At 46.9% G+C, this 27,426-nt stretch overlaps 1 protein-coding gene across 3 annotated transcripts in view; it reads left to right on the forward strand.

Moving 5' to 3' along the window:
- The window catches only part of LOC119399379 (rab11 family-interacting protein 4A), a 274,117-nt gene that overhangs the window by 214,335 nt on the left and 32,356 nt on the right, over positions 1 to 27,426 (forward strand). Inside the window, exons 4-8 of one of the 3 annotated variants that reach the window (XM_049417676.1) lie at positions 6,901 to 7,025; positions 14,252 to 14,356; positions 15,414 to 15,530; positions 19,456 to 19,485; positions 22,762 to 23,022. In XM_049417676.1, coding sequence (XP_049273633.1) covers positions 6,901 to 7,025; positions 14,252 to 14,356; positions 15,414 to 15,530; positions 19,456 to 19,485; positions 22,762 to 23,022 — 638 coding nt within the window. The remainder of the gene's footprint in view (positions 1 to 6,900; positions 7,026 to 14,251; positions 14,357 to 15,413; positions 15,531 to 19,455; positions 19,486 to 22,761; positions 23,023 to 27,426) is intronic. The other 2 variants (XM_037666192.2, XM_037666193.2) reach the window with 2 other exon arrangements.

Raw genomic sequence — 27,426 nt, forward strand, 5'->3', positions numbered from 1 at the left:
TGGGCAGATGAGATTAAGAAGTTGGCGGGTATAACGTGACAGCAGAAATCACATGATCGGGTTCATTGGAGGAACACGGGAGAGGCCTTAGCCCTGCAGTGGGCGCAGTGAGGCTGACGACGACGATGATGATGCGCTCGGCCAATCGGTCTCCTAGATGTATCGGTGACGTCGGGACAAGCTGTGTACGGTCACGTGCTCGCCGGGCGTTACTCTGGCGAAGGCAGCGGCGTGTGTCGATATCGGTCGGCTCGCTCGCTCGGGAAGTGCCGTGAAGCGAAGCTTCTTCGCCATACTTGGAATGGCTCCCGCGCGTATATGTCTATACAACGGTGGATATGCGCGCTCAGCTATGCGTGCAGAATGGGGGGTCCCGTCTGATCTTCGTCAGCGGGTGCCCGGCACGCGCTGTCGGTCGTGCGGAGCGAAAACTGCAGCAAACGAGATCTCGAGGAACCCAGAGTGGGTCCAGTATATATACTTAGGCCGATCGCGGATTGGCGTTGCTCTAAATGCGTTGCCTCTACGTGTCCAACCAAGCTCGATCCTTACTTCGCAGGTGGATTGACGCTAATATGTAACTAATAACAGGCCATGTTTATTAGCGAAAAAGACGTGGACGAAAAGAAGGAATACAGGACAACGCTAGACTTCAACAAAACTTTATTACTCATAACATTCAGGTATAACATTCAGGTGATACGTAACGAAACAATAAACAAAACGTGTATTCTGTAAGTTCGGCTGGTACCACACCACACCCCCGGCCTTGTACACAACACTGCAGTGTACAAGAAAAGGAATGTCGCACATTTAAGACTCCAAAGAAGAATGAATCGAGGGCCCGTTTCTTTGTTAGATGCAGCCAAGGTGTCATGCGTAAGTTCATTGGTCAGCTGCCGTCCTTGTAAGAGATCAGGTTTTGCGCGACGCCAGCTGGCAAAAATGGAAAGGATGTTCCATGGTCGTCGCCATGCAAGTGAATGGCTCTGGGTAACATTCCAGGGATTACACATACTGAAATGTCCGATAAAGTGTCCTCTAGTGTCTTCTAGTGTCCGATAAAAGGGACGGGGCAACAGCCGCCGCCGTAGAGAGATTGCTACATCGGACGTGTAATTCGAAGGTTGTGGGTTCGGTGCCCAGCGGTACCAAGTTGTTTTCTTCGTTGACTAATAATTTCGCTATCTGCCAGAATATCGACACTTCAAATAAATAAAAAAGAACAAGCAATGCTCCGTACGCTTTACTGGGGTTCATTATCGGTTGGCTGCGTTACATTGAAGATTCGAGATGCATTTAGCAAGTATAATCCATGAGCGATCTACGTGACTGGTCTCTCTGCTGGCGGTGTTGGCACCATGATGTTGCGGTGGCCTTCTAATCATTTCACAACAGCGGTAAGCATGAGGCATACCTTATGTAGCATTAGCGACAAGTGGATTCGACGTGGCTGCCCGTTTCGCAGCTAACGAACTTCGAACGCTCGTGTAAACGTGTTTTGTTTACTTTGATGCCACCTTACAGGTCGAAGTGCTTATGGCTCCGGGCCAGCGCCATGGTCTAAACATGGTCTAATTAGTGTTTTATAGGCATTTAGTTTAAGATGTGGTGGTGCAGTTAAGGTTCGGCGTGAGTGTAATGCCTCGGTATTTCACTTGATTGCTTTTATCGATAATTGAGCTTCCGATTGTATACATAAAGTTAATAGTTTTTTTTTCTTATCTATGAATTAAATGCAATGAGTTTTTGATGTGTTTAATTCCATGCCCCAAGTGTTACACCAGGAATAAATCGTGTGAAGTGAATTGTTAAGTTTAATTTGGTCGTCTGAGTTGTGTACGACTGTGTACAGGACACAGTCGTCAGCAAACAGACGCATCTGAACATAGTTTTAAACGGGAAAGTGGATGTCGTTAATAAATATAAAAAGAACAGTGGTGCAAGAACCGATCCCTGAGGTACACCAGAATAAGCATCAAGTTGTTGTGGTAGATGATTATCAATTTTTACGATGTGTTTTCGGTTGGTTAAAAAGCTGTTAATCTAGGATACTATTTTGTTATCAATACCAAAAGCCGATTGTTTTGTAATTAAATCTTGGTATGGGACAGCGTCGAACGCCTTATAAAAGTCTAAACTTATGTCGTCTAATTGGCCGTTATCGTTAATTGCGTTGGCTATGTCGTAGGTTAATTAAGCTAATTGGGTTGTAGTTGAGAGGCCTGATCTGAAACCATGTTGTTGTTTATATGTTTCTAGGTGAGTTATTATGGCCTTCAAAATTACATGTTCCATTATATTGCAGCACGAGCCCGTAAACGACGCTGGGCGGCAGTTACTTACTTCTAGTTTTGTGCCTGATTTGTGTAGGAACTACTACAGCGTTTCACCAGTCGTCTGGTAATTCTGAAGTTTGAAGAGATAACGTGTATATTTTAAAGAGATACTTGGATGTCCAGTTAGCATATCGGCTTAAAAATAAGTTAGTGATCTGATCAGGGCCCCGCTGATTTCTTTAGATCAAGCTGTAGTTACGACTATCGCAACAAGAAAAGCAATAGGAACAACAAATGTCGCCGTCATGCCACGGAACGCGCATCACGCGATGACCCTTGATATACGAATCAACCCTGGACGACGCCCGCGAACCCGCTAGCGCGAAACTGATCGACTAATGCGTGTCGGGCACCCCCGCGTGTCGAGGTTAACGTATTCCGCTGGGTAGCGGCAGCAGCAGCAGCAGCCTGTGTGTGTGTGTGTGTGTGTGTGTGTGTGTGTGTGTGTGTGTGTGTGTGTGTGTGTGTGTGTGTGTGTGTGTGCGTGTGTGTGTGTGTGTGTGTGTGCGTGTGTGCGCGCCTCTCTGTTGGAGCGTGGACGACGACTTCGTCCGTCGCGCGCCACTTGCGTCTCCGGCAGCCGTGGCCACCGCCGTGCCCTTGGACACGGCTGCAGCAGTCGTACAGAGCGTGGTTGGGGTGAGCGAGCAGCAACGCTCGTCACCGGTCAGCCAGTTCGGAAATGGCACCAGGGAAACACGATGGACGACCACGGCTCTGTCGTGTGTATACGCTGCGCGATGAATACAGAGTCCGGGGACGGAAGGACGACCAAGGACGCGTTGTAACAACACAGCTTCGGTTAGGCAGAACGCACAGTGCTTGTGTTCGCTTGGCTGTTTCGTTAGTCTGTGGTGTTGGCGGTAACATAGGAGCGCAGCGGTGGACACTGTGTTATGACATCAAAATAATTCATTTATTGATTTATACATGTGGATGCCCTGAAGGCCCACAGGGCTTTACACGGACGGCGGGTTACATTTTTCTACATTCAATGAGGCAGTCGAAAAACAAAGCAGAACAAAAAAAAAAAAAGAAACGGCAAGAAAGTTCAGCAGGTAGAGCTGCATCTTAATATGATCAATCTTATTTTAATTACACCTTAACTACACATATTTAGAGGTAGTGGGATACATTTGCACGAAGTAAAGTACAACAGGCAAAAATGCAAAACGAGTACATCTAATTAAGGAAGAGAATAGTGATGACATTCTTACATGACTAGCCATCCTCGGTAGCAGCAACGGAGGCGGGAAGGTGATTCCAGTCTTTGATGATCTTCGTTAAGAATGAATAGAAGAAAATATTCGTGCGATGAAAAATTAAGAGAAGGGGCTACTTTGCTAGGCTGGGTAGCGCGCGATGAGAGGTAGGATGGTTCTGATATAAATTGATCCGAAGAATTGGATTGTGGAAATAAAATCTTATGAAAGAGAGAAAGCCCAGCAACTTTCCGTCGTATTATCGAGTCTGGAAGGTCAACAGAAGCCCCGCCACGGTGGTCTACTGGTTATGGCGCTCGACTGCTAACACGAAGGTCGCGGGATCGAATCCCGGCCGCGGCGGCTGCATTTTCGATGGAGGCGAAAACGCTTGAGGCCCGTCTACTTAGATTTAGGTGCACGTTAAAGAACCCCATGTGGTCGAAATTTCCGGAGCCCTCCTCTACGGCGTCTCTCATAATCATATCGTGGTTTTGGGACGTTAAACCCCAGATATCATCATCAAGGTCAAGGGAAGATTTCATTGAGGTGACGCTGGCAGTTTGGTTTCAAATTAAAATTAGTAGAATAAATCTGAAATTGGTAAGGATGCGCCAGTCAAGAAATACGTGTGTTCGTTTTTGTGACGTCCATGTAGGCAACTCTCAGCAGTGGCTTCGGAGCGCGGATGCACTCAGGACAGTTGCTGTTACGTTGTACACCGAGTGCACGTTGTGAAGACTGATCGATGTAAGGTCCTAAATAAGCGCCCGTAGTATATGTAATTTGAGGTTGGGCTAATTGGTTAACTATTCATGTTGAAATTGTAGCGTGCACAAAACATAGTGAAGTTGACAAACGAGCGCTTCTTTGTCAACCGCGCTGTGTCTTTCGTGCCCGCTGTGATTTTAAGATGAGAAGCCTCTGTAAGGCTTGTCCGGAATTTCATAGTATAAGATACTTTCATGTACATTTGCTTCTGCGTCGCGCACTCCTTAAACGTAAGGTCTGGGCTGTACTATTTCATCTCCTGAAGTAGTCCATCCCAAATGTGCGAAATATTTTCGCAGGCTGAGGCTATAGCTTGAGTGGAGATTAATACGCTATTACAAGTACTGAAGCAAAAATAGAGAAGTGCGAGTTTGTGTTAATCCTACCGTATCTGCTCGCACGTACCGGTACTGTCGGCTAATATTGGCTAGTACTGTCTACTATTGGCTAAGGATCGTTCGTGTTGGCTACGAGGTAATTCAATGTAACGAGGTAATTAAGTGCATTTTTTTCTCGTATATGGCTAAGTCCTCACTGAAGTGATTTAATGTACCGAAATAATGTAATGAGATAGTGTGTCACTTAGTGTATGTATATAATGCAGGGGTGAGACAGCTGCGCATATTGCGCATTTTTGATACGATTCCGTTTTCCTGCGCCAAGCTGCTCCAAAAGCATAAAAATTGCAAAAATTGTGCCGAACTGCGCCGAAACGGCCCCACAATCAAGAATTTTCAAGCCCGCGTCACTTTCAGCGTGGGAAAACGTAACTTTAGAAGCAGCGCCAGGGATACGTTCGCAGAACACGTTAACGCGCCCGAGTGTGTCCTAGCTTCTACGCGCCTTTATAATAGAGGCTTCCATAGTGCTGTGATAATCGCCTCTGAGCGGTTGTAAATATGTGTAGTGTCCGAGCGGTAACGACGTAGTGTCCGAGGGGTAAGGTTTCTCGGCGCTCGCGACGCATTTTTGAAGGCGGACCCTCACGAGGTGGCAGCGAACGGTGGCGCAGCGCGCTTTTGTTATCACCTATTAAAAGCGTGCGGTACACTTGACGCTACGCCACCCGCGCAGCCGAGCAGATAGCTGAAGGCGCTTTATTTTAGGCAGTTTTCGAATAGCGTACGCTAAGTTAGCGTTAGCGTTTGCGGCACGCTATTTCCGTCACTTAACGGGAGCCCGCAAGCGGTTAGCGTACGACGCATGCGCAGTTGTGCGAAAAGCCAACGCAAAGCTGTGCGTACGCTATTCGAAAGCTTCCTGAGGGTTCGCCCTTCAGGGAGGGCAAATATTAATCGCAGCGCCCCTCCTTCCGATTAAGTCAAAGTATGGGCGGTATCGACTTTGCCCCCCCCCCCCCTTCGTGCGCACGCCTATGGGGGTGGTCATACTGGCGCGTTCGTCGGTGGCCATACCGCTTTTGTTCTTTCCTGATGTTACGCGCGAAGGCGTCGCCGCAATCGCGTGCTAGTCGGAATCTTTCATTGACCGTTCAAAGACGTACTGCTATGTGACTATACAATTCTTGTGCAACCAGTTTTTATTGCGATAGCAGTTATATGGACAGTCTCGAGGGGTTCTTGCCGTCGCCGTCATGTCCTTCCGGTATGAAGTCCAAATTGATAAGATCCCCCCGCGAATTGTATGTTCTACAGCGGGTAAAAGCACGCGAGCAGAGGCGACGTACGCGGCCCAAGCAAACGAGCCGGCCCATTGCCGTCGCTCGGAGGCTGCATGCGATAACATCACCCCGCTCGGAAAGCCGCCGTCGAAGCAGACAGGAAACGCCCCGCCCGCCTTAAAAGACACGAAGACGCGAGGGGGGGGGGGGAGTGTCGCGCGAGGAGCAACTTTGAGCTTTGCGCGGTCGCGATCACTGGCGCGCGCGCGCGCGCGCTATCTCGAAAGCCATCACAGCGGGGCGGGCGGCTCGTATACGCTTCTACGTGCTGCGCTCTCAAAGCGAAGTGACTATGCGGAGAACATGGCTCCCTGGAGCGGCCGTATTTTCTTACACCATCGTTTTATAGTTACGCGAGATCGGATACAAAACAGTTAGCTGCCAGCCTTACTTCGTGTAACACTCCAATTTGTTGCTACCGCATTCATTGCTTCGCCCTTGCAGTGAAACTGTGACTTTTTTTGTTATTTGAGAAGTGTGATGTTTTTTCTTTTCTTATTTTAAATTGTAAAGTGAACCTACTTGGAAAAACTTTTTTTATCTATTTCATATGTTGTTACCAGGGTTATATAAATTGCGTGGTTTGTAAAAAGGTAGTGTAGTTCATACCTAGCAATAATCTGTTGAAAAAAGCTTTCTCCAGAGGCTCTTTGAATGTTATGTGTATTCTAAGCCGATTAAAATATGTGCTTGTTCCTCCAAGTTACTACAAATTTGTTTTTTCAAGCTTCAAGAACGACATAATAAATGCCACTAACTGCTCCCAAACAAGGTTCTCCTGCTCCTAAATTGAAATTTTGCTGCTCCCAAAACTGCTCCCAAATCGATTTCAGCCGTCTCACCCCTGATAATGCACCGTGCTTGAGCATTACCTAACCCTGTGCTGTGTCCCGTATCTGTTGTACAGACTCCCCCTGGCGGCGGCGGTGGCGTGGACGAGGCGTACATGAGTTCTTCGCAGCGACCGGACAGCCCGACGGACAGCGCGCTGCCGCCGAGCGACCGCTGCTCGCCCGTCAACCACAAGGGCGGGTCAGTCTCCTGTTTATTATTTTTTTTTGTGTTGTAGGTTGCGCTGCCGTAGCATAAGAAAGTAAGGGCGCTGGCTAAAGAAGAGCACAGACCGCAAAATGCCGTGTTTTTGCTTAATTGCGACCGTGTTTGCATGTCTTATTTCTGCACGATGAAGCCCTGCATACCACTACCTGAACTTTACGAAATAAAGGAGAATTTTTCTTGGGGCTCGTTTCTTTGTTAGACATAACGAAATGAATCCAACGGACAGTTAGGCCGTGGAAAGCACAGGGGACGTTGTGTTCTCTTTTTGATCGTAGCGTTGCAAATATGACGCAAATTGAAGTGAGCAAAAGTTCACGAAAAATCGCCGCTTTCCGTTGGTGGGATCCGAACCCACAACCTTCGAATTACGGACGTGTAATGCGAAGTTTGGGGTTTCGAAGGTTGTGGCTGCGTCTAACTGAAGTTTACGTCGTTGTAAGGGTCATGCAACTGCGCAAATGTTGTAATGAATGCGGCTATTCTGATATATGACCCCTAAAGAGGACATTATTAGCGCAAAGTTTGGAGCGATGATGGTATTATTGAGAAACTGTATGGGTGTGGGCAGCAGCCTTCTCCCACACCACTACTTCATTGTATAGGTATACCGCTTGTGACGGTGTCGTCGCAGGTTACCTGCAAGAGACTGCGAAAACGGTTGATCCCGCCTACTCGCACAAGAGAGTTAAAAAACAAAACAAAAAACAACAACAAAAACAAACAAAGGCAACCTCTTGCAACGTTTACACCCTCAATGAAGCTTTCGTGACCAATGCCGTGACGTCATGTGCAAGTCATACAGGTAGATTAGCCAATCGCAGTTCATTCATGACTGAGGTGCCTGAAACAGTCCTGAATCATGTAACCCTCATACGTGCGACACCCGAACAATGCTGAGCGTTCGGTCTACATGGCGTTGCTGTCTGCGCAACCCGAGGGCGCCGCGATTCAAGGGCACTGGCGACTGAACACGTAAAACAGTGCGGTGTAGGTGACGCACGTAACATGACTCAGCGCTGTGTGTGTTTCTTTGCTCGTCCTCGTTGTATGCGCTGTGAAACCTTTTGATTATGCTGCACCAACTAGCCCAACGCTCAACCTTAGTATGACTCACGGCACGATATATAAGCGTGCGTCGCATGCCATCACGGATGCGTCGCAGCAGCTAAGCCATCTATCCTTTCTCACGCGGCAAGAATACCAAATGTACAACAATTGCTGAAAGTTGAGCAAGTCGGTTAACGTTCACCGTGAAAGGTGCCGCGACTCGAACACTGACGTAAGAAAACCACAGCGCTAATCAGTGTTTTCTTCTTTTTGAGAGCAAATTTTGAGAGCAGTCGAGAGCAATTTGACCACTAGGTCAAGTTCTGGTAACACTGCTTGCGAAAGCTCATTTCACACTTATATTTATGTTCGTACTGAGTTATCATATAGCATTTGATTGTGAGCCTGTACAGTTATCACATGACGCGCGCTCACAATAGAGAAACCGGGTACCTCAACATTGCAAGGTACCTCAACATTTCATCATAGCAAGTAGTTAGGCCTTAACACTGACACGTGCAGGTGAAACCAGACACACTGCAAACAGAGCTTGCTTGCGCATGCATAGACAACGAGCGCCCGTTTCTCTAAATTGTTCTCTAGCTTTAGTGTAGAGTCTACGACGTGCGAGTAGCGCAGGCGACCCCATCTAACTGGGAGTGTCAGATCACCATCGCCATCCCAATGATACAATCGAAATGAATATAAACAGGCGGCATACTTTAGAAAAAGAAACGCTGTTTGAAGATGACAGGATGTGTGTGTGTGTGTGTGTGTGTGTGTGTGTGTGTGTGTGTGTGTGTGTGTGTGTGTGTGTGTGTGTGTGTGTGTGTGAGAGAGAGAGAGAGAGAGAGAGAGAGAGAGAGAGAGAGAGAGAGAGAGAGAGAGAGAGAGAGAGAGAGAGAGAGAGCGCTAGACTTTTGCACAAAGAACACTGTATGCCAGTATAATGTGGCGTATTGCGTCTCGTTTAGAGTCCCTTTAAGTCTGTGGGCGGTGTATCCGGCATCGACGAAGCAGATTGACGATATGTACTGTAGTTTGGATCTAACCAAATTTCCCTAAGGCGTTAGTTTTAGTGAGACGGTGGCTAAATAAAAGCTACGACGCGGAAAAAGAACGAAAAAAAAAACCCCACAAGAACGCGGTTGCTTTCTTCATCGCGCAATTAAGTCACACGGTCCATTGTGCATATGCTTAAGACAACTCCAATGTGAGAGCAGTCTTGTTCATATTCTTCTCAGTCGGGTGTATTGATCACGTGACGTCATCATGGCGTCATATGTGATCACGTGACCTTATTGTATCGTTCGTGTAGGTGCCGCCGACGCCGATGGTCACTTCTGGCGTTTGATGAGACATCTAGATAGAGGGATGGTATATATATATATATATATATATATATATATATATATATACCGGGTGTCCCAGCTATCTTTAGCCAAGGGTTAAAAAATACAATATTAGAGGCAGGCGAGTGAAATCAGTTGCAAATTGCTGACAGCCACCTTGCGCGCTACAGACAATTTTTTGTTTTGTAATTAACTAATTTGTTAATTAGGACGATTTAACTAATTTGCTAAATATTGACTTTAGGCAAGAAATGCTGCTTGCAAAGTTCGAGAGCGTCCTCAGAAACCCCAATCGCATCATTTGCGATAAAGAAAGTCTCACGTATACCATTTTTTCCAAGCTTCAAAGAAAGCCCGCGAAATACAAAAAGAACCACGTGACTAGCGCGCTCGCGCGCCGCGAGAATGCTGCCCTCAGCCGAGGTTTGAACGAACGAACATCACCTGCGGCCGGTACTCGCCGGCTCCGTTGCAGCGGTAGGCCTATAAGTGGGCGGTGGTTTCTTGGCCTGTTGCCAGCCAGCTGCGCGCGTGACGGTGCAAGTTGTAGCGAGCGCGAGCCAAGAAACCACCTTTAACTTATCGGCCTACCGCTGCAACGGAGACGCCGAGTCGCGGCCGCAGCTGATTTCGTTCGCTCAAACCACGGCTGAGGGCAGCATTCTTGCGGCGCGCGAGCGCGCTGGTCACGTGGTTCTTTTTGTATTTCGCGGGCTTCCTTTGAAGCTTGGAAAAAATGGTATACGTGAGATTTTCTTTATCGCAAATGATGCGATTGGGGTTTCTGAGGACGCTCTCGAACTTTGCAAGCAGCATTTCTTGCCTAAAGTCAATATTTAGCAAATTAGTTAAATCGTCCTAATTAACAAATTAGTTAATTACAAAACAAAAAATTGTCTGTAGCGCGCAAGGTGGCTGTCAGCAATTTGCAACTGATTTCACTCGCCTGCCTCTAATATTGTATTTTTTAACCCTTGGCTAAAGATAGCTGGGACACCCTGTATATATATATATATATATATATATATATAAGCGATTGTTCTACCTGTGTAAGCGATTGTTCTACCTGTGTTCTATGTCGTAATATGAAATGATCATGATCATGAAACGTTGAATGTACCGGCCCAAGCGTTTTCGTGCATGCGAGTTGACCGTATCACTGTTTGTTTATTTGATACGGACACAAAACTGCAACGTTATCAGTCTAAGATGGCGGCGCTTGAGAGTGTCCGGAAAATAGTGTATATATAGGGATGGATGGATAGCAATCTTTAATGACTACCCTGGAGATGAGAGCGTGGTTTATCACCTGGCTTGCTACTCCAGGTGGGGGTGTTGACTACGGTACAAAAAATGATCACATGTACACACAAATAACACGTGCAGTCACGGACACACATGTACACGAAAGAGTTATTCAGGAAGTTTCGTGAAGGCGCGTAGTCCTCAAAAACACCAACAGCGCTTTTGCGTTGTGCATTGACGTAAGCAAGTTCGTGTTCGTCTGAGGTGGCCTCCACAACCTCCCCCCCCCCCCCCAATCTCTCATCGATATCCCGATGGAAATTGGCGCTCTTTCTGTCGCTTCTTTCTTCTCGTTCGTATAACGTTGTTGCGCCACGCCTTTCAAAAATCTGCCTTAATTTCACTTCGACTCCGGTCGATCGGGCCATTTGTCCTATACGCGGTGAACACATTCGCCAGAGCCGAGAAACGTGGGCAGAATACCGTCTCTCGTCTTTTTCATATCGTTCGCTGCAGCGTTCTCTCGCGCGCAGCGGGATAATCTGCCCCACGGTGCGTGCTATATGGATGGTCGTTGATGTGTTGGCACGTAGCGTGTTTGTCGAGGCTTCCTTTCCTTCGCCCGTAAAGGTCACGTAACGCGCGATGCTGTGGCGTCATGCCAAAAAAGGCCCGGGCGTATAGCGCGACTCACGCGGCTGCTCGTTTCGAGTACACGGTCTGATTGACGATTGCGTACCCGTAATTTAATTGAAATGACCCCCACTTACTTTTATCTACCTGTATTTTTTTTACCTCACCGAAAATCTGATGGTGTTCTATTACTGTATTTTTGCCATCGTATGTACGAATGGTCAACTCATGTAAGGCTAGGTGACGTTATATGTATTACCATCAATTTTTTCTTCATGCACTGCTGTTCACGCGCGTCTATTGTTTGCATGTATGTGCGAAAAGATAAAACAACAAAAAAGCCGGCACATCCCACGCATTGTGGAAATCGATGTAATGCGAAGCAGCCAGCAAAGAGCTGCATACATAGTCTTGTATGTCATTGAGGAAAATGCGTGTCATGGTTTTCATGTTAACTCCTATTTTTATGTTCGTCACACAGTAACGTCGCGCAATACCAACTTCGGGGTCGATCAAGCTAGAGAAACGGCCGCCAGCGCCCCATGAGCGTGGCACTTCAGTCATGCTGTACATGACATACGTGTCATGACTTTCATCTTAACTCGTGTTATTTATGTTCCTCACACGGTCACGTCGCAAGATACCAATTTTGGTGTATATCAAGCTAGCGAAACGGCCGCCAGCACCCCATGAGCGTGGCACGTAAGCCATGCTGTATACATGACATGCGTGTCATGATTTTCATGTTAACTCGTGTTTTTATGTTCGTCACACAGTCACGTCGCGCAATACCAATTTCGGGGTAGATCAAGCTAGCGAAACGGCCGCCAGCGCCCCATGAGCGTGGCACGTAAGTCATGCTGTACATGACATGCATGTCATGATTTTCATGTTAACTCGTGTTATTTATGTTCGTTACAGTCACGTCACGCAATACCAATTTCGGAGTAGATCAAGCTAGCGAAACGGCCGCCAGCGCACCATGAGCGTGGCACGTAAGTCATGCTGTACATGACATGCGTGTCAAGATTTTCATGTTAACTTGTGTTTTTATGTTCGCCACACAGTCACGTCGCGCAATACCAATTTCGGGGTAGATCAAGCTAGCATAATGGCCGCCAGCGCTCCATGAGCGCGGCACGTAAGTCATAATGTACATGACATGCGTGTCATGAGTTTCATGTTAACTCGTGTTTTTATGTTCGTCACACAGTCACGTCGCGCAATACCAATTTCGGGGTAGATCAAGCTAGCGAAACGGCCGCCAGCGCCCCATGAGCGTGGCACGTAAGTCATGCTGTACATGACATGCGTGTCATGATTTTCATGTTAACTCGTGTTATTTATGTTCGTTACACAGTCACGTCGCGCAATACCAATTTCGGGGTAGATCAAGCTAGCGAAACCGCCGCCAGCGCCCCATGAGCGTGGCACGTAAGTCATGCTGTACATAACATGCGAGTCATGATTGTCATGTTAACTCGTGTTTTTATGTTCGTCACACAGGCACGTCACAAGATACCAATTTTGGTGTATATAAATCTAGCGAAACCGCCGCCAGCGCCCCATGAGTGTGGCACGTAAGTCATGCTGTAAATGACATGCGAGTCATGATTTTCATGTTAACTCGAGTTTTTATGTTCGTCACACAGTCACGTCACAAGATACCAATTTTGGTGTATATAAATCTAGCGAAACAGCCGCCGGCGCCCCATGAGCGTGGCACGTAAGTCATGCTGTACATGACATGCGTGTCATGATTTTCATGTTAACTCGTGTTATTTATGTTCGTTACACGGTCACGTCGCAAGATACCAATTTTGGTGTATATAAGGCTAGCGAAACGGCCGCCAGCGCACCATGAGCGTGGCACGTAAGTCATGCTGTGCATGACTTACGTGCACAGATAGATAGATAGATAGATAGATAGATAGATAGATAGATAGATAGATAGATAGATAGATAGATAGATAGATAGATAGATAGATAGATAGATAGATAGATAGATAGATAGATAGATAGATAGATAGATAGATAGATAGATAGATAGATAGATAGATAGATAGATAGATAGATAGATAGATAGATAGATAGATAGATAGATAGATAGATAGATAGATAGATAGATAGATAGATAGATAGATAGATAGATAGATAGATAGATAGATAGATAGATAGATAGATAGATAGATAGATAGATAGATAGATAGATAGATAGATAGATAGATAGATAGATAGATAGATAGATAGATAGATAGATAGATAGATAGATAGATAGATAGATAGATAGATAGATAGATAGATAGATAGATAGATAGATAGATAGATAGATAGATAGATAGATAGATAGATAGATAGATAGATAGATAGATAGATAGATAGATAGATAGATAGATAGATAGATAGATAGATAGATAGATAGATAGATAGAGATAGATAGATAGATAGATAGATAGATAGAGATAGATAGATAGATAGATAGATAGATAGATAGATAGATAGATAGATAGATAGATAGATAGATAGATAGATTCGCTAAGAAATGCTTCGCATTTAAAAGGATTCCTGTTGTCTGCTGACCGTCGGCTCTGCCCTTCAAGCCCAATGGCTTTGGCGGGCCAGTTTTGTGTTACATTGTTACTGTACCAAATGTTAACAAAGTATTCTTCTTCTTCTTCTTGTTCTTCTTGTTCTTCTTCTTCTTCTTCTTCTTCTTATTATTATTATTATTAGCGTGTTTCCTAACAGATAGAGTTGGTATGATTGCGCTGCTTCCTTCTGCGTCTGTCTTCCATTTCTTGTAATATGTCGTGTAAAACTCGGCTCAACATATATGGTGAACGTGCGCCAAACTAGCTCTTTTAATCGCTTTTACTAAATTCATTCATTCATTCATTCATTCTCGTTATTTTGTGTATGCAGCGGGAGCAGTGGCAGTCCCAGCTACAGCGACGCCGAGGAGACCTTCGAGTGCGACGTCGAAGAGGAGGACTACGGCGTCATGGACGTCGGCAAGACGCCGCTCAGGTATACTTGCACTTCTGGCATTGCAGCCATTTAATGTGACCGCGCGCCTTCTTCATACCCAGGGCTACATACGGCACGCAACTGTCGCACGTTTCGAAAAAAAAAAAGAAAGAAGCTTGTGACCTGCTGCTGGGTCGTGTACTGCATGCTGATGCAGTAAACAACGCGGAAGGCAATCTTTATACGCTACGCAGTGAGAGTGCTGCTCATACGACGTAAGATGTGTGAAAGTGTATGCTACGTAGGAGAAATTAAATATATATTGTGGGCGTTTATTAAACACTTCCCCGTTGTCCGTACATCTACATGATCACGTGACGTTCGTCTCCCTCGTAACTAGTAGGGATCTTGCCTGTGATATGTGTGCCTTAGCTGTGGTCGCTTCGTTGTGTCTTCAGGGCCTATAAATAAAGGTCGTGCTAAGTGTTGCGTCACTATTTATGACGCGCTTGTATGGACTGCTTACTTTATGCAAAAAGAAAAGTCGGTGCTTTAGACAGTATCCTCGGTGTTCTTGCAGTGATGATGACGTGTGCGATAACCCTCGTCATAACGCAGTAGAGCTTCCGATGTATGCTATGTCTTGTGTAGTTAACTTGTGTCAATTAATGTACGCAGTAACAGTACGAAGGAGCCCACTTATACAAGAGTATCCCGCCTGCTTCACCGTCGACCATTGAACAATGACATGCTCTCTGTGTGAGACTGTGTTTGGTATACAGAAAAGACAGGACAGCGACCACAGTCCCATGAAAACACGCACACACGCACAAAAATGAAAGAAAGAAAGAAAGAGAAAGAAAAGAGAGAGAGGTAAACCTATTTGGTTCCTTTTTCTTTTGACTGCGCATCTAAAGCTTCTGAAGACCTGTACCTGAATTGCACCGGCAGTCCCAATTATCCGTGCCAGTCGATCCGATTCACCGCGCATATACGCATTATCCGTATGCAATTTGCCTTTGCGCAGTGTATGCAGAGAGCCGTAAGTGTGTGTGTATTTGTGTATCTCTAGTATATATGGACGGGGAGTTCATTGTTCCCCTCTCTCTCTTCGCAGCTCGGACAGCTTCCGTAGCACGAGCAGCAGCGGCGGAAGTACCGGGGGAGGCGGAAGTGGACGCCGGCACCTGCCCCAGCGGAACTCCTGGCTCAGGACTAGCCTACGTCGATCGGGGTCAGTGTATGGGATACTCGCGCCATCGCCTGCATGTTTACTGTGTACGCTCCGATGAGGATTATTCGTACGCTACCGGGTATAGGGACTGCGTGTGACCGAATGTATGGGCCGAGTGTGTGGTTCAGTGTATGGACGTTTTTCGAGAGCTCTGCCGCAGATTCGCAGCCGTCTTTGTCAGTTGAAGTTCCATCATTGTCAGTTCCGACAACACGGGGTGTTATTCCGTAGTGCCGAGCCCGAAAGGTGCGCTGTGAGCCAATAAATGCCGGCACAGCGACCCACTTAAAGGGATACTAGCAGAAAAAAAGATGATTTTTGCTTGTACTAGTGACTTACGCCCGTAGGTCGGTGAAAAATGTGGAGCCCACTCAAGAAATACATTTTGCGCTTAGGGCTTACACGGACTCACTCGGACTCCTCTCCATAATGGGGGAACCCTGCGTGTGCCTATGGTCTCTAGGGGCACGTCCGTGGACACTCCTTCAGTGTTCTTGCTCCTTCATTTCCATCCCTTAAAAGCCCTTTCCCCGGCTTAAATAGGGTAGCAGACCGTACTTGCTAGCGCTTTCTGTTTTCCAATTATATAACATTTTTCAACCATATAGTACCTTTAACGGACTTGCATATTTGGGTGCTGCGATCGGAAATAAGATTAGTTGAAAGTCTGACGCACTCGCCTTCGTTTTTAAACTTTTACGCTGTACCACTACAGTACCTCGATTTGATGACATCTCCATCACACACACACCGCGACTTCATATTGTGGTACTGGTTTGACGACAGGGCTTATTTCTGCGTAGGTTTCCATGTAGCGCGAATAAAAGACAGGGCAAACATGGCGCCCTGTGTGTCCACGTGGGCCTACATTCGTCCCGACCTTTCTATGCGCCACATCGAAATGTCCTCAAGGTGTGTTACCAGCAAGCCCACATCGCATCCTTCGTGAACCCTATTTTGGCGACCCAGCACGGCGCAGCATCAGTGGGGGAGTGAAAGAAGAGAGCGGAAAGTGGGGAAACAAACTTTTCGAGATATTACGAGATATGAGTGGCCACAAGACCGAGCGCCATGCCGGGTACCTCTCCTCATTAGGAAAATGTATGCAGTTGCACTCAGCGTGAAAGCTGTAGGAAGTGCGGAGCAGTGGTTCGTCTGCCATTAGGTGGCGCCGGCGTTCCAAACTTGCAGCCTGCTCTGCGTCCATGGCTGGAAACTACTGTACTATACTACTGTACTATACATTGCTACGGTTTTGCCTTTACATGGTTTTGCCTGCATGACGCCAAGCAACTACGTGAGATGACATGAGGCGACAGCCCGGGCCCTTGAAGTGCTCCGCACTTAAAGGGCCCCTAAACCACCAACAGACGCTCGCGCGCTCCTCTCCCTGCCTTTCCTCTATCGACAACAGCCGTCATGACGTCACCTGTATGGTTAGGTGACGTCGCGAGCAACAGACACTGTCAGTGGGCTTACAAGAGCCTGTTTTCTGCTAGCAGATGCGCGCGCTCCTCGCGATTTCACCTCGGACGCTGAGGAAGGGCATTCGCAGATGTGGACCAGAGGAGGCGTTGGGTGGACAGACGAGCCGACGAACGCAGCCTAGCAAAGGAAAGAGCAAAATGAGCAAACGCGTGCAACTCCGCTAGCGTTGGCTATAAACCCATGCATAAATGCAACGCCACAACTAAACTTCGACCTCTGGCTGGTTTAGGGGCCCTTTAAGACCAGTGGGTGCCCGGCGGCACTGGGAATGCGGCTATCTGTTTTAGACAGTGGGCCACGCGGTATTCTCCCTGTCTCGCAAATAAGTTGGCACTGACAACGACACCGAAAAGCCGGTTATCTTATTGTCGCATTGGATGCCATTACGGAAATCGGGGCTTGGAGCCAACACATCGTCGCGTTCACGTGTACAACCGTTGCCAGGGATCGACCTTGTGCCTCGACCTGCTCCAAGGTCTTCGGTCCTATAAGACGGCCGCGCCACTTAGCGGTCATCCATTAAGCTCTCAAACCAGGTATATGCGGTGCAGAGACGGAACAGCGAGCAGCACTGCGGGGCCTCCTTCTCATTGTCTCATTGTTTTTGAGCGCCGCGAGTAAGATATAGGGCCTCGTGCGTCTCGTCTTGCTTGTTGTTCTATTGAAAGCCGGCGGGGGGCGTGCGTAGCGTGAACGCCCAGCGGTGGCCATTTATTGGGCGGCCGTGGACTCGCTTCGCCGTACGTCTCAAGGGCATCGCGAGCGCCGGAGAGAAACATTTATTGAGTACTGATTACAGTGTACTCCTGGCTCCTCCAAGTCGCGTTGTGTAACTGAGTGCGATGTACGACTGCTGACCGAAAGAATGAGATTAAGAAAAGCGAAAGATGTTGTAAGAGAAGATACATAAAGAGATAAAACATACTAGAATATAAAAGGATTAAAAAAAATAAACCGAGTGCCAGGAACAGAAAAAAAAGCATGAGATCGAAGGAGCAGTTCAAGAAAAAAGAACGCGGCCTTTTATGAAAGAAAATATGCAACGTTGATTCATGAAAGAGAGAGAGAGAAAAAAAAAAGATGTGCTACTCTGGGAACGTGATTGATAGGATTTCTAGAATTGAATACAAACAAGAATTTTGCACGGCTGACTCCAGGAAGACTGACGTTTGGGCGCGCTCACTAAGACCTTCAACACGGGAGCGCGTGGCTTCACGAGCTAAAAGGTGGCGCATGGCTTCAGCTTGCCCTAATTTTTACCAGTAAATGACATTTCATTATCTGTGATCATATCGAAATGAGAGAACAGTGTTTAGTTGTAGAAATAAGGGTTAGTGGAAGCCATGTATGTGTGACGTTGGAGCTTGAGGCCACGCGCTCCCGTGTTGCATGTCCTATTCAGCGCGACGGTACACTGTTAAGCAGGATGGAACAGTGGGTGAGTTTGTATTTATTTATTTACTTATTTACAATACTGCTAATCTCCTTCAAGAGCGTGGCAGTTGGGCAGCACAATGATATTTAACAAAATTTTAAACAAAAGAAACATATTTAAAAGCAAATACGTACAAACACAACAGGACATGAAGATCATTAATACAAAATTTCATCATGACGTTCATCGTGGCAAACAGCGCGACCAACGTTGGCGAAAAAACGGAGGGGACACACGACGCAGCAGATAAAGTTTAATGGAAGAAAAAAAAAACGCGAACATAAACACACGAACTGAGCACCTCGTGACCAAGCCGGCCTTGAACGGAAGAAGGGGGATATTTTTTTCGAGGGGCCCGTTAGACACAGCCAAATGAATCCCGGGGATTACACGTGCAGAAATACCCAACGAAGTGGACGGGGAAGCGCCTTCCGTCGTAGCTCATATGATGGATTTAATTCGAAGGTTGTGGGTTCGGATACCACCGACGGAAAGGGTTATTTTTCGTCCACATTAACGTAAATTTACGTTATTATTACTACACTACAGTTATAGACAATTAGTGGACCCTATGCTTTCCCTGGCCTATTCGTACGTTGGGTTAGTTTGGTTGTGTCCAAGCCGTGGCCAAGCCATAGCCAATCAACTCAAAGTACTCTGTGCAACTAAGCGCGGAGTATTTACATTGTTCCACTGTTACCGCGTGAACTGTCGATATTGGGTCTGCTCTACGTAAGCACAACGGAAGCTGGAGGCTCGAAAAAATGTGGCTGAGCAACCTCCGTTCACAAAGACCGGAGTACGAGCCGGGGGTTGCAGACAACGCACTTCTTCATGCCCCCTCGCGGCCGAAGTCCGTGTAATGTCAGTGTGCCTCTGTACCTGTTGCGCGAGCAGCTTTCTTGTTTTTGCGGCTGCACTTGTTGCTTGCAATATGTGTATCTTTGTGTCCGGCCCGCATGTAAACTCTGGCATGTCCTTTCTGCTGCCTTCTTGTTCCAGATCTGGTCGCAAGTCAAGTCCCGTCCAGAGGTACGCTTCCTCGCTCTTTCTCCTTCACGTAGCTCTCTGCTCTATTCAATGTTCTTTAACATATTCCTGTGCAGCATTCTTTAACATATTCCCGTTTTATTTTGCGCATTCGGGAAGAAAAAGATTTTCTGTGGTTCAAATAATAATATACGCAAACTAAGAAGTTTAGTTAAAGCAAGAACTTTCGCAACACGTGAGCTAACATTGCGGTTCAAAATTAGGCCTCTCCCTAATCTCATATTTTCATTTCTGACCGGAACTTGACGTCAAGTTTCCAGAAAGATGTCGACACTGATATCCAGGATGACTGAAATCTGCACGCCAATTCTGAAATACGGAGTTTCGGTTCCCCGGGTATGTTTTAACACATGGTGACCGCAGGGAGTGCCTCACGAAAAAAAAAAACTGTTTGGGCCAGTCATGTCTGTGCAGCTCATGAACGTATACCTGTTAAGAACAAAAATATATGGTACGAAGACAGTCATGTGCGGGCCGTGCCGCTAGCGGGAGGTCCGCGTGTTTGATACCCTTGATCTATAATCCTCTTGCGCAAGCAGACATATTTCTGTCAATGTTGACGTACACGATGTTCTGTGTGTTCGTTTAACGTTTACATGCTGCATGATATGCCTATACCCTTGCAATCCTTCCTCTTCGTTTCTACTCTCTGGTTACTTTGCGCTGAAGGCCGTTGCTAACGTTCCTTATATGTCTGCGGTTTCTTGTCGAGATGCATCTGCGCAGCGCAACTCTTACCTGGAGCTTCCTTCACGAGTACGATGACGAATAAACATTAAACATATTTTAATATGTAGACGTCGCACCATCTCGTGAAGCTGTGTTTTCATAAAGAGCACGCGTTACCGTAATTGCAACAACGACACTCTGTGATTATCGAAAGGAGTGACAGAAACATATAGTGTCAAGCGTCAGAAACGTCAACCCAATCATCCTAACGTGTGGCCTCCGAGATTTCACAGTACGCGTCATTGCGATCGCAAAGGCCACGTCTAGCGCGACCGACTGAACATACTGTAGTAGCGCAAAGTTCAAAAACAAAAAAAAAGAAAAAAAAGAAAAGGAAACAGAAGGAGAGGAAAGAAAGACAGGCGCTAGAGTAGCGCATGTGTTTCTTGTGTTTAGCGAACACCAACTTGCACAAGCAGAAGCTAACGCGACTTGGTTGCAAGCTTCACGAGACGGCGCTACCAGCGCTGCTGCGTTACCGACCGAGTCGTGATACAGGCGCACATAACTGATAACTGCAGAGTATCAAAATTGATAAATTTTATGAAGATATAAAACATTGCGAAGGTGTAGTGAACATGCCAGACTGCAACAATATGTGATAACAGCTGATGAGAACTTGACTGTTTGTTGCAGTCCCGATGAAGATAATCGTAATGGCATGTTTACGCTGCTGCTGCTGTCTGCACCGTTTAGGTGTGCCGTATATAAACAGTAATATTCCACAGCATGGTTGATGCCGCGCTGAAAGATGAACACGTAGAACCAAAGAGCACAGGACGAGCCTGAGTGCTAAATGTGCTTATTGGCCAGTTTCGTAATCTTTAATGACTTCTTACAATTTGTGGAAGCGCGACTTGTGGTTGACTGCTCTATGGCATGGAAGTTCGCATCTGATGGGCAACTTTATTAGTACGATTCAGCAGAAAAAGGAAACATGATTTTGCTAATGAGAGATTTGGATGATATGTCAGGCAAGCATCCGTAAGTGTGCAGGATTACAAATAAATTACGATTTCAATTTCAACACGCATCAGTGATGCAAGAACGATAAATGAGTCTATAGTGAACTAGTTGGTTCTAGTTCGCTATAAATGAGTCCTTCTGGCAACGTCACATCTATCATTAAGAAAAATTGGACACTTTGTAAATACCAAAGTGTGTTTCGCGAAAGCCTGTGGCCATTCGACCGACTATGCCGTGGTATCGGGAGAATCCTCATTCTTGGCTGTTGCGCGTTGACGGACGGACGGACGCCGCCGCCTCCTTGCGCAACAGTTGCGCAACGCAGCAACGCGCAACTGTTGATATATGCGCCACTGTGCCATCACGTGATTGCTGAGAGTGTGAGAGGGAGAGGCCACAGTTGGCACAGTGCCAGGGCACGAACGGAGGGACGGACGGACGCCGCGAGTCACAAAGAACGGGTACAGTTGCGTTAAAGGGACACTAAAGGCAAATAACAATTTATTTCACAGTGAAAGCTCAATGTATGGCAACGTCTCAAATGGCAATATTATCAACAGCAGTACCCTACTTTCCGAGAAATTAAGCTAAATATATCACACGATGAGCGCCACGAGCGGCACATTTTGGAAATCATCCCGATGACGTGGGAGAGTTCGACTACAATTAATCACTCGTAATCAAACTAGCTGCAATAAAAAAAGAACCTTCCATGCATCAAGAGATGTTTTGAAATGCTGCTTGTTCGTTTCTGTTTGATTCATGCAAAAAAGAACCTTTGTGGCGTTGCCACGGGGAACGGCGCGCGTGGTTCAAAGGTTCCGTTTTCGCTGAACCGCTTCGCCCGGCACCCTGCTTCGCTCACGCGGTCGCGTCTCAGTGGTAGTTTCGGTATCGCGAACTGCCGCGTGTGTTTTGCGAGCTCGTGAAAGTCGCTCTGACAGAAAGTTCGACAAAATGCCGCATGCATGTGATGTTGTCGGATGCCCGAATGGCACACGCCGCCAGTGCACGTCGCCGCGCAGTAAAGGCGGGCAACGTTGGGCACGGCAGCAGTGACGTGAGAAACACCGCTTTCAGGCGGGTGATTTGAAGTGCGCTAACGCGATGCGGACCACTAAAACGTGATTTGATTTCAATATAAGCACTTCCTTGGTACAAAAGTAGCACTACGAGGTTTCTGGACCGTTATTTCAACAATCAACGTCGACTTAACATTTGCCTTTAGTGTCCCTTTAAGTATGAGCTGCAGCGTGGCCCGCACCCTGCTCGGTGGCGCCAAGATAAAAACAAACATTGTTTCGATTACTGGGACGCATATCGTCAGCCAGTTTGGCGTCGCCGCCGTGCTGGCTTCGGACCACGGGCACCCTGTTGCAGCACATATAACGTATACGTGATCACTGCTTACATGCGGTAGGCTTCTGGGTACACATAGGAAATAACGCGCAGGTTTACTGCGATGATCGATCTTACATAAGACAGAGAGAGAAGGTTTAGGTGTTGCAGCTCGGGGAATCACGGGTTTGCGCGAGTGGTTGAAACACTTGTGCGTTGGGGGAGCAGGCCGAGTGGTCTCCTGGTGCCCGAGGGTCCCCGGCGGGGCAGCTTCGAGGCCGAGGACCTGCTCCCGCTGGGCGTCTCGTCCTCCAACCACCACCACCACAACCAGGAGGAAGAGGAGAGGCGACAGCAGTGCGTGGACGAGCTGGGCGACCAGGTGCACCAGCTGCAGAGCCAGGTGGCTGCGCTCAGCGAGTCCCTGGCCTCCAACGGCGACCTCTACCGGCGCGTCAAGCAGGAGAACGCCACCCTCGTGCACAGGTACACGTCCCGTCTCCACGAGTGAGCTAAAGTTATGCTAGCCTATGGTCTAAGTATAGTGGCAGACTAGATTTGAAGACAAGGCAAGCGCGCCAGGGGGAGGCAGAGAGTTAGGCGGGCAGATGGGATTAAGAAGTTTGCGGGCATAACGTGGCAGCAGCAAGCACGGGACCGGGTTGATTGGCCAAACATGGGAGAGGCCTTTGCCCTGTAGTGGGCGGAGTGAGGCTGATGGTGGTGACGGTGACCGTAATTGCATACTATGGAACGGTTCACTGTGCTCATGCGAGTGGTCGGTTTGGCTGGGAGCACTTGTCTTGACGTAAATTCTGCCATACTGTCGAATATTGTAATGGCGGCTGTCAACCAGAGTCGGTAGCGGGCTTGTGGGCTAATCAGAGCCAACAAGACGGCGAATATGACAGCATGGCGGGATTAGAGGATAACATAGCGTTTTCCTTATCGTAAAATGTGGCGGGAACGTGACGCTGCCTTGTGTTGTCCTGTTAGCTCTAAATTGCGTGAAGGAGACGCACCAGCGTGCTTCCTGAATCTTTTCTCTTTTCTGGGTGAACACATAAAGTACAAAATCACGTGTACACAAAGCAGCTTTTGCTGTAGAACGAAATTCTTTCGAATTTTAAAATTTTGGTTGGTTTCTTCTGTAGAACGTAATTACCCTAGTTCAAAGCAACGTTTCTAGAACCATTTCTAGAGACATTAGTTCAGAGTGCATGGTACGTACGGGGCACGAGCCAGGCTCGAGCGCAACTCAAAAATTGCGATACGCAAAGTGCCGGGCGTACTAAAGAACAGAAGCGGGAGCGTGGGCCGCAGAGCGGTGCCCTGTGACGCTGTGTATCGCTAGGTTCTGGTGGGTCGCGTCCGCGGACAAAATACGCGTAGAACAACAATTTTCGGCGAACCGATTAACTCGACTAATCCAGCGTTTGTGTGTCGAAAAAATGGACACGGCGTAAAAATAAACACAAAGGCGTATGATTTCGCCCACATGGCGAAATGACGTGAAAAATTCTGCCTCAAAGACAAGACCCCTTGTATAAGAAACAAACGTCATGACATTTTAGTATTTTATGAACAACGGGGTTTCTTATGTACTGCGGGATTTCATTTTGAGACCGCCGTTGGTGAGAGAAACATGCGCTATGCGCAGGACAAACAGCGGGATCTTGGAGTGTATGCCTTATTATTTGCTCAGTATGGTCAATAGTGATAATACATAAATTCACTGTAACAACATTCACTACGCCAGACCTACCATAGTCAGTTTCGCTGGCTTGATCCATATTCACAGTAGTGGAAAGGCTCTGAATTATAATTTTTTTTCGTGGTTTGTAATCAAGCCCGCTTTGATGTGCAAAGCAGGGTGTCGGAACGGAACGAAAACCGAAAACGAAAAACGAAAAAAAAAACGATATTTTTGACCGCGACGAAAACGTAACCGAAACTTTATCTATTATTTCGTTCCGGAGTGAAACCGAAATTTTTTCAACGGTTTTTCGGTTCACGAGAAAACTTGGCGATCCGGAACAACTGAGCTCGTGCAATGTGAGCATATCTCAGGGTACAGTATTAGCGCGTACCTCAGGCAGGAATTCCAAAGCAAAGATATGTTGAAATTGTGCGAAAAACGAAAACAGTGGCAACCAGAGATGTCTATATTAACGCAAGTGGACTTTTGCACACCTGTAACGCAGGCCAAAGTGGAGAGGGCATTGTCGGCGCTGAAGTTTGTTACAGCGAAAGCTATTATGCGATCACAACAGCCGATTTTTGCGCCATAGTTGTCCGCCGCCGCAGGTGTCCGTGACTGTTATCGCGTGAAATAAGAAAAAAAAATGAACGAGGAACAAATTTCTAGGGTCGGATGGGATTTTAACCCGCGCCCTGTGCGTGGCAGTAGGGTCTTTCACCACAATGCCACGCTGGTGCTTGTAACTCCTTCGCAAAGATACTCTATACAGGCGTCATGTCGGGCAAGGAATCGTGTTAAATATGTAATATAGCGTGGCAGAAGAGTAAAATAACAACCAGCCATCACACAATGCTAATAGCGCAAAGAGTGTGTGGTTTAATGCTTCCCACCAGTGTTGTGGAGTTGCCACTCCTGAATTGGAATGACTCCGGAATCATTCCACATTTTCGCGATCCCGGAATGGAATGGGGACACGCTCGGAGGAATGGAATGGGAATGGAATTAAGCGCCTTTTACACGCAATGGAATGGGAATGGAATTACGTCTTTTTACGAAAATAGAGCACGGTTTCGTCTACCTGCTGTTTTTCAAACTTCAAACATTAATAAGTCAGCCTCGAATTTAACAATAAAGCAGTATTTTTAAAATGGCTTGGCTGATTACAAGCACAGTACATTTATAAGCAACGGGCCTACTGCAAACAGAGGCGTAAGTTAGTGTACAAACAAATGCATTATCCCAGCAGGTACTGAAGGGAGAAACAAACTACCCCTGCGCGTTGGTTCGATGCAAAGGCACGAGGTGCCCGAGCGGTGCACTGTTAGAACTAATACCAGCAGATCTAGAGGGTTTTGTTCCCCATTAGCCAAATCTTAGTTTTCTCCATATTCACGACCGCTCCAGACGCGTGGTAAAACTGCTTAGTCTTCTTGAATACTACTTTTTTTCAGCATAAAAATACGCTATGGTGTCATTTTAGCATTACCACATTTAAGCTTAAACATTATTAAAATATCACTATTCGTTAAAACATGCTGACCATGCAAATACTATAGGTAGTGGAAGAACTGCCCCTATGGGAATTAGTACAGTGGTTGTACTGCACGAGATATCACCAAGCTACTATCCCTCGACCTTGGTAACGTGTTTTGCGAACTTTTGCAGTTCTTAATGCATCTGATAGCATCAGCTTTATGGGGCGTTCATTCTTAACTCGATAAAACTATCAAGATGCCCTTCCTACTTTGAGGAATTACAGGAATGGAGTTCAACTGCCCGGCCATTCCCGGAGTGGGAATGGGATAACTTTTTTCTTTCCGAGGAATTGAAAGGAATGGAATAGCGGCAAGTCCTAATTCCCCGGAATGGAACAGGAATAGTATGGAGGCTCCCATTCCGCAACACTGCTTCCCACCCACTGCAAAGTGCTCAGCCATAATTCCTCATCGTCATCAGCCACAGCACAAAGTTACAGATGTGTAGCGGGTACCACGATTCTCTGAAAAATGACGAAAAATTGCATAGTGGGAACTTCGCTACTTGAGAAAAATTACGATGATTTATGGCGTAGTGGGTACCTTGCATGTGTACTTGTATTAGTTGCCCCAAGAGAATCTACAACGGGTTCTACAAAGTCCGCTCTTCCAGCTTTCGCTGTGACTGTGCTGCGTGTTCCGCGCAGGCCTGGCGATACTTTTATCAGAACAGCGGTCTCGGTCATCAGAGAGTACATTCAGTGACGTGCTGCTTCTGAGATCGTGCTCACTCGCTTGACACAAAGCACAGAGCCCACTAAAAAAAAATTGTATTTGTCTTTTGAGAAAATAAATAAGTACTATGACTTTGAAATTAATACTGCTTTGTGAAAGTTGGTAGGAATTCGTGCTACAGTTACTCCCACTCCTCTGAAGAACGTGTTTTACCCTTGTCCCACTTTCTTAAGAGGAGGGCAAGTAACTACATCGCACATCCAATGTTTTTTATGATTACCGTTACTTCAAACTTTTGTATACAAAAAAGAAAACCGTTACGAACCGTTACGGAACATTTTTTTTTTTTTCGTTCCGGAACAGAAACGAAACGGAACTTTTTGTGGTGGAACGAAACTAAAACCGAAACGAAAAACATTTCGTTCCGACACCCTGGTGCAAAGTACCGGCCTTCTCGAAATGCGCGAAAGTGCCACCCTGAAGGAAATGACTCATTTTACGAGGCGCCGCTATCTTTCTCTTCAGAATGAGACGTGTTGCGACAGACTGGCAAGGAAGGAACGGTATTGTTCGAATCACTGCCGGAGGCCATTCATTCATCTCGGGGCCAAATTGCCGACGTTATTACCGCGTGCCGCCTCTGCACAACGCCTTTGCCGTCTTCTCGGAATCGTAGCGCTCTTCCGCGGCACTCGTGTCCGTTCCGCGTCGTCTGCTAGGCGCGTCGTCTGCTCTCGAGCGGGACGACTGGCGCGCATGCGTACATGCGGTACTGTCGGTGACGTCACAAGCGGGTGCCAGTCAGCCAGTCAACGCGGGCGACCGGATAAAAAAACTAAACAAAAACGGATACGCGAAACAAACCGCCCGCGCCAAGAAAGCGTGCGAGGAAACCACCGCGCCACCTCTTCTTTTACCTGTCCGTTCGTATTTTTTGCCTGCGAACCCGTTCGCCCTCGCATGACGAGAGCGGGCGAA

The sequence above is a fragment of the Rhipicephalus sanguineus genome, chromosome 7 (assembly GCF_013339695.2).
Source record: "Rhipicephalus sanguineus isolate Rsan-2018 chromosome 7, BIME_Rsan_1.4, whole genome shotgun sequence".
NCBI classification, from domain to species: Eukaryota; Metazoa; Arthropoda; class Arachnida; order Ixodida; family Ixodidae; genus Rhipicephalus; species Rhipicephalus sanguineus.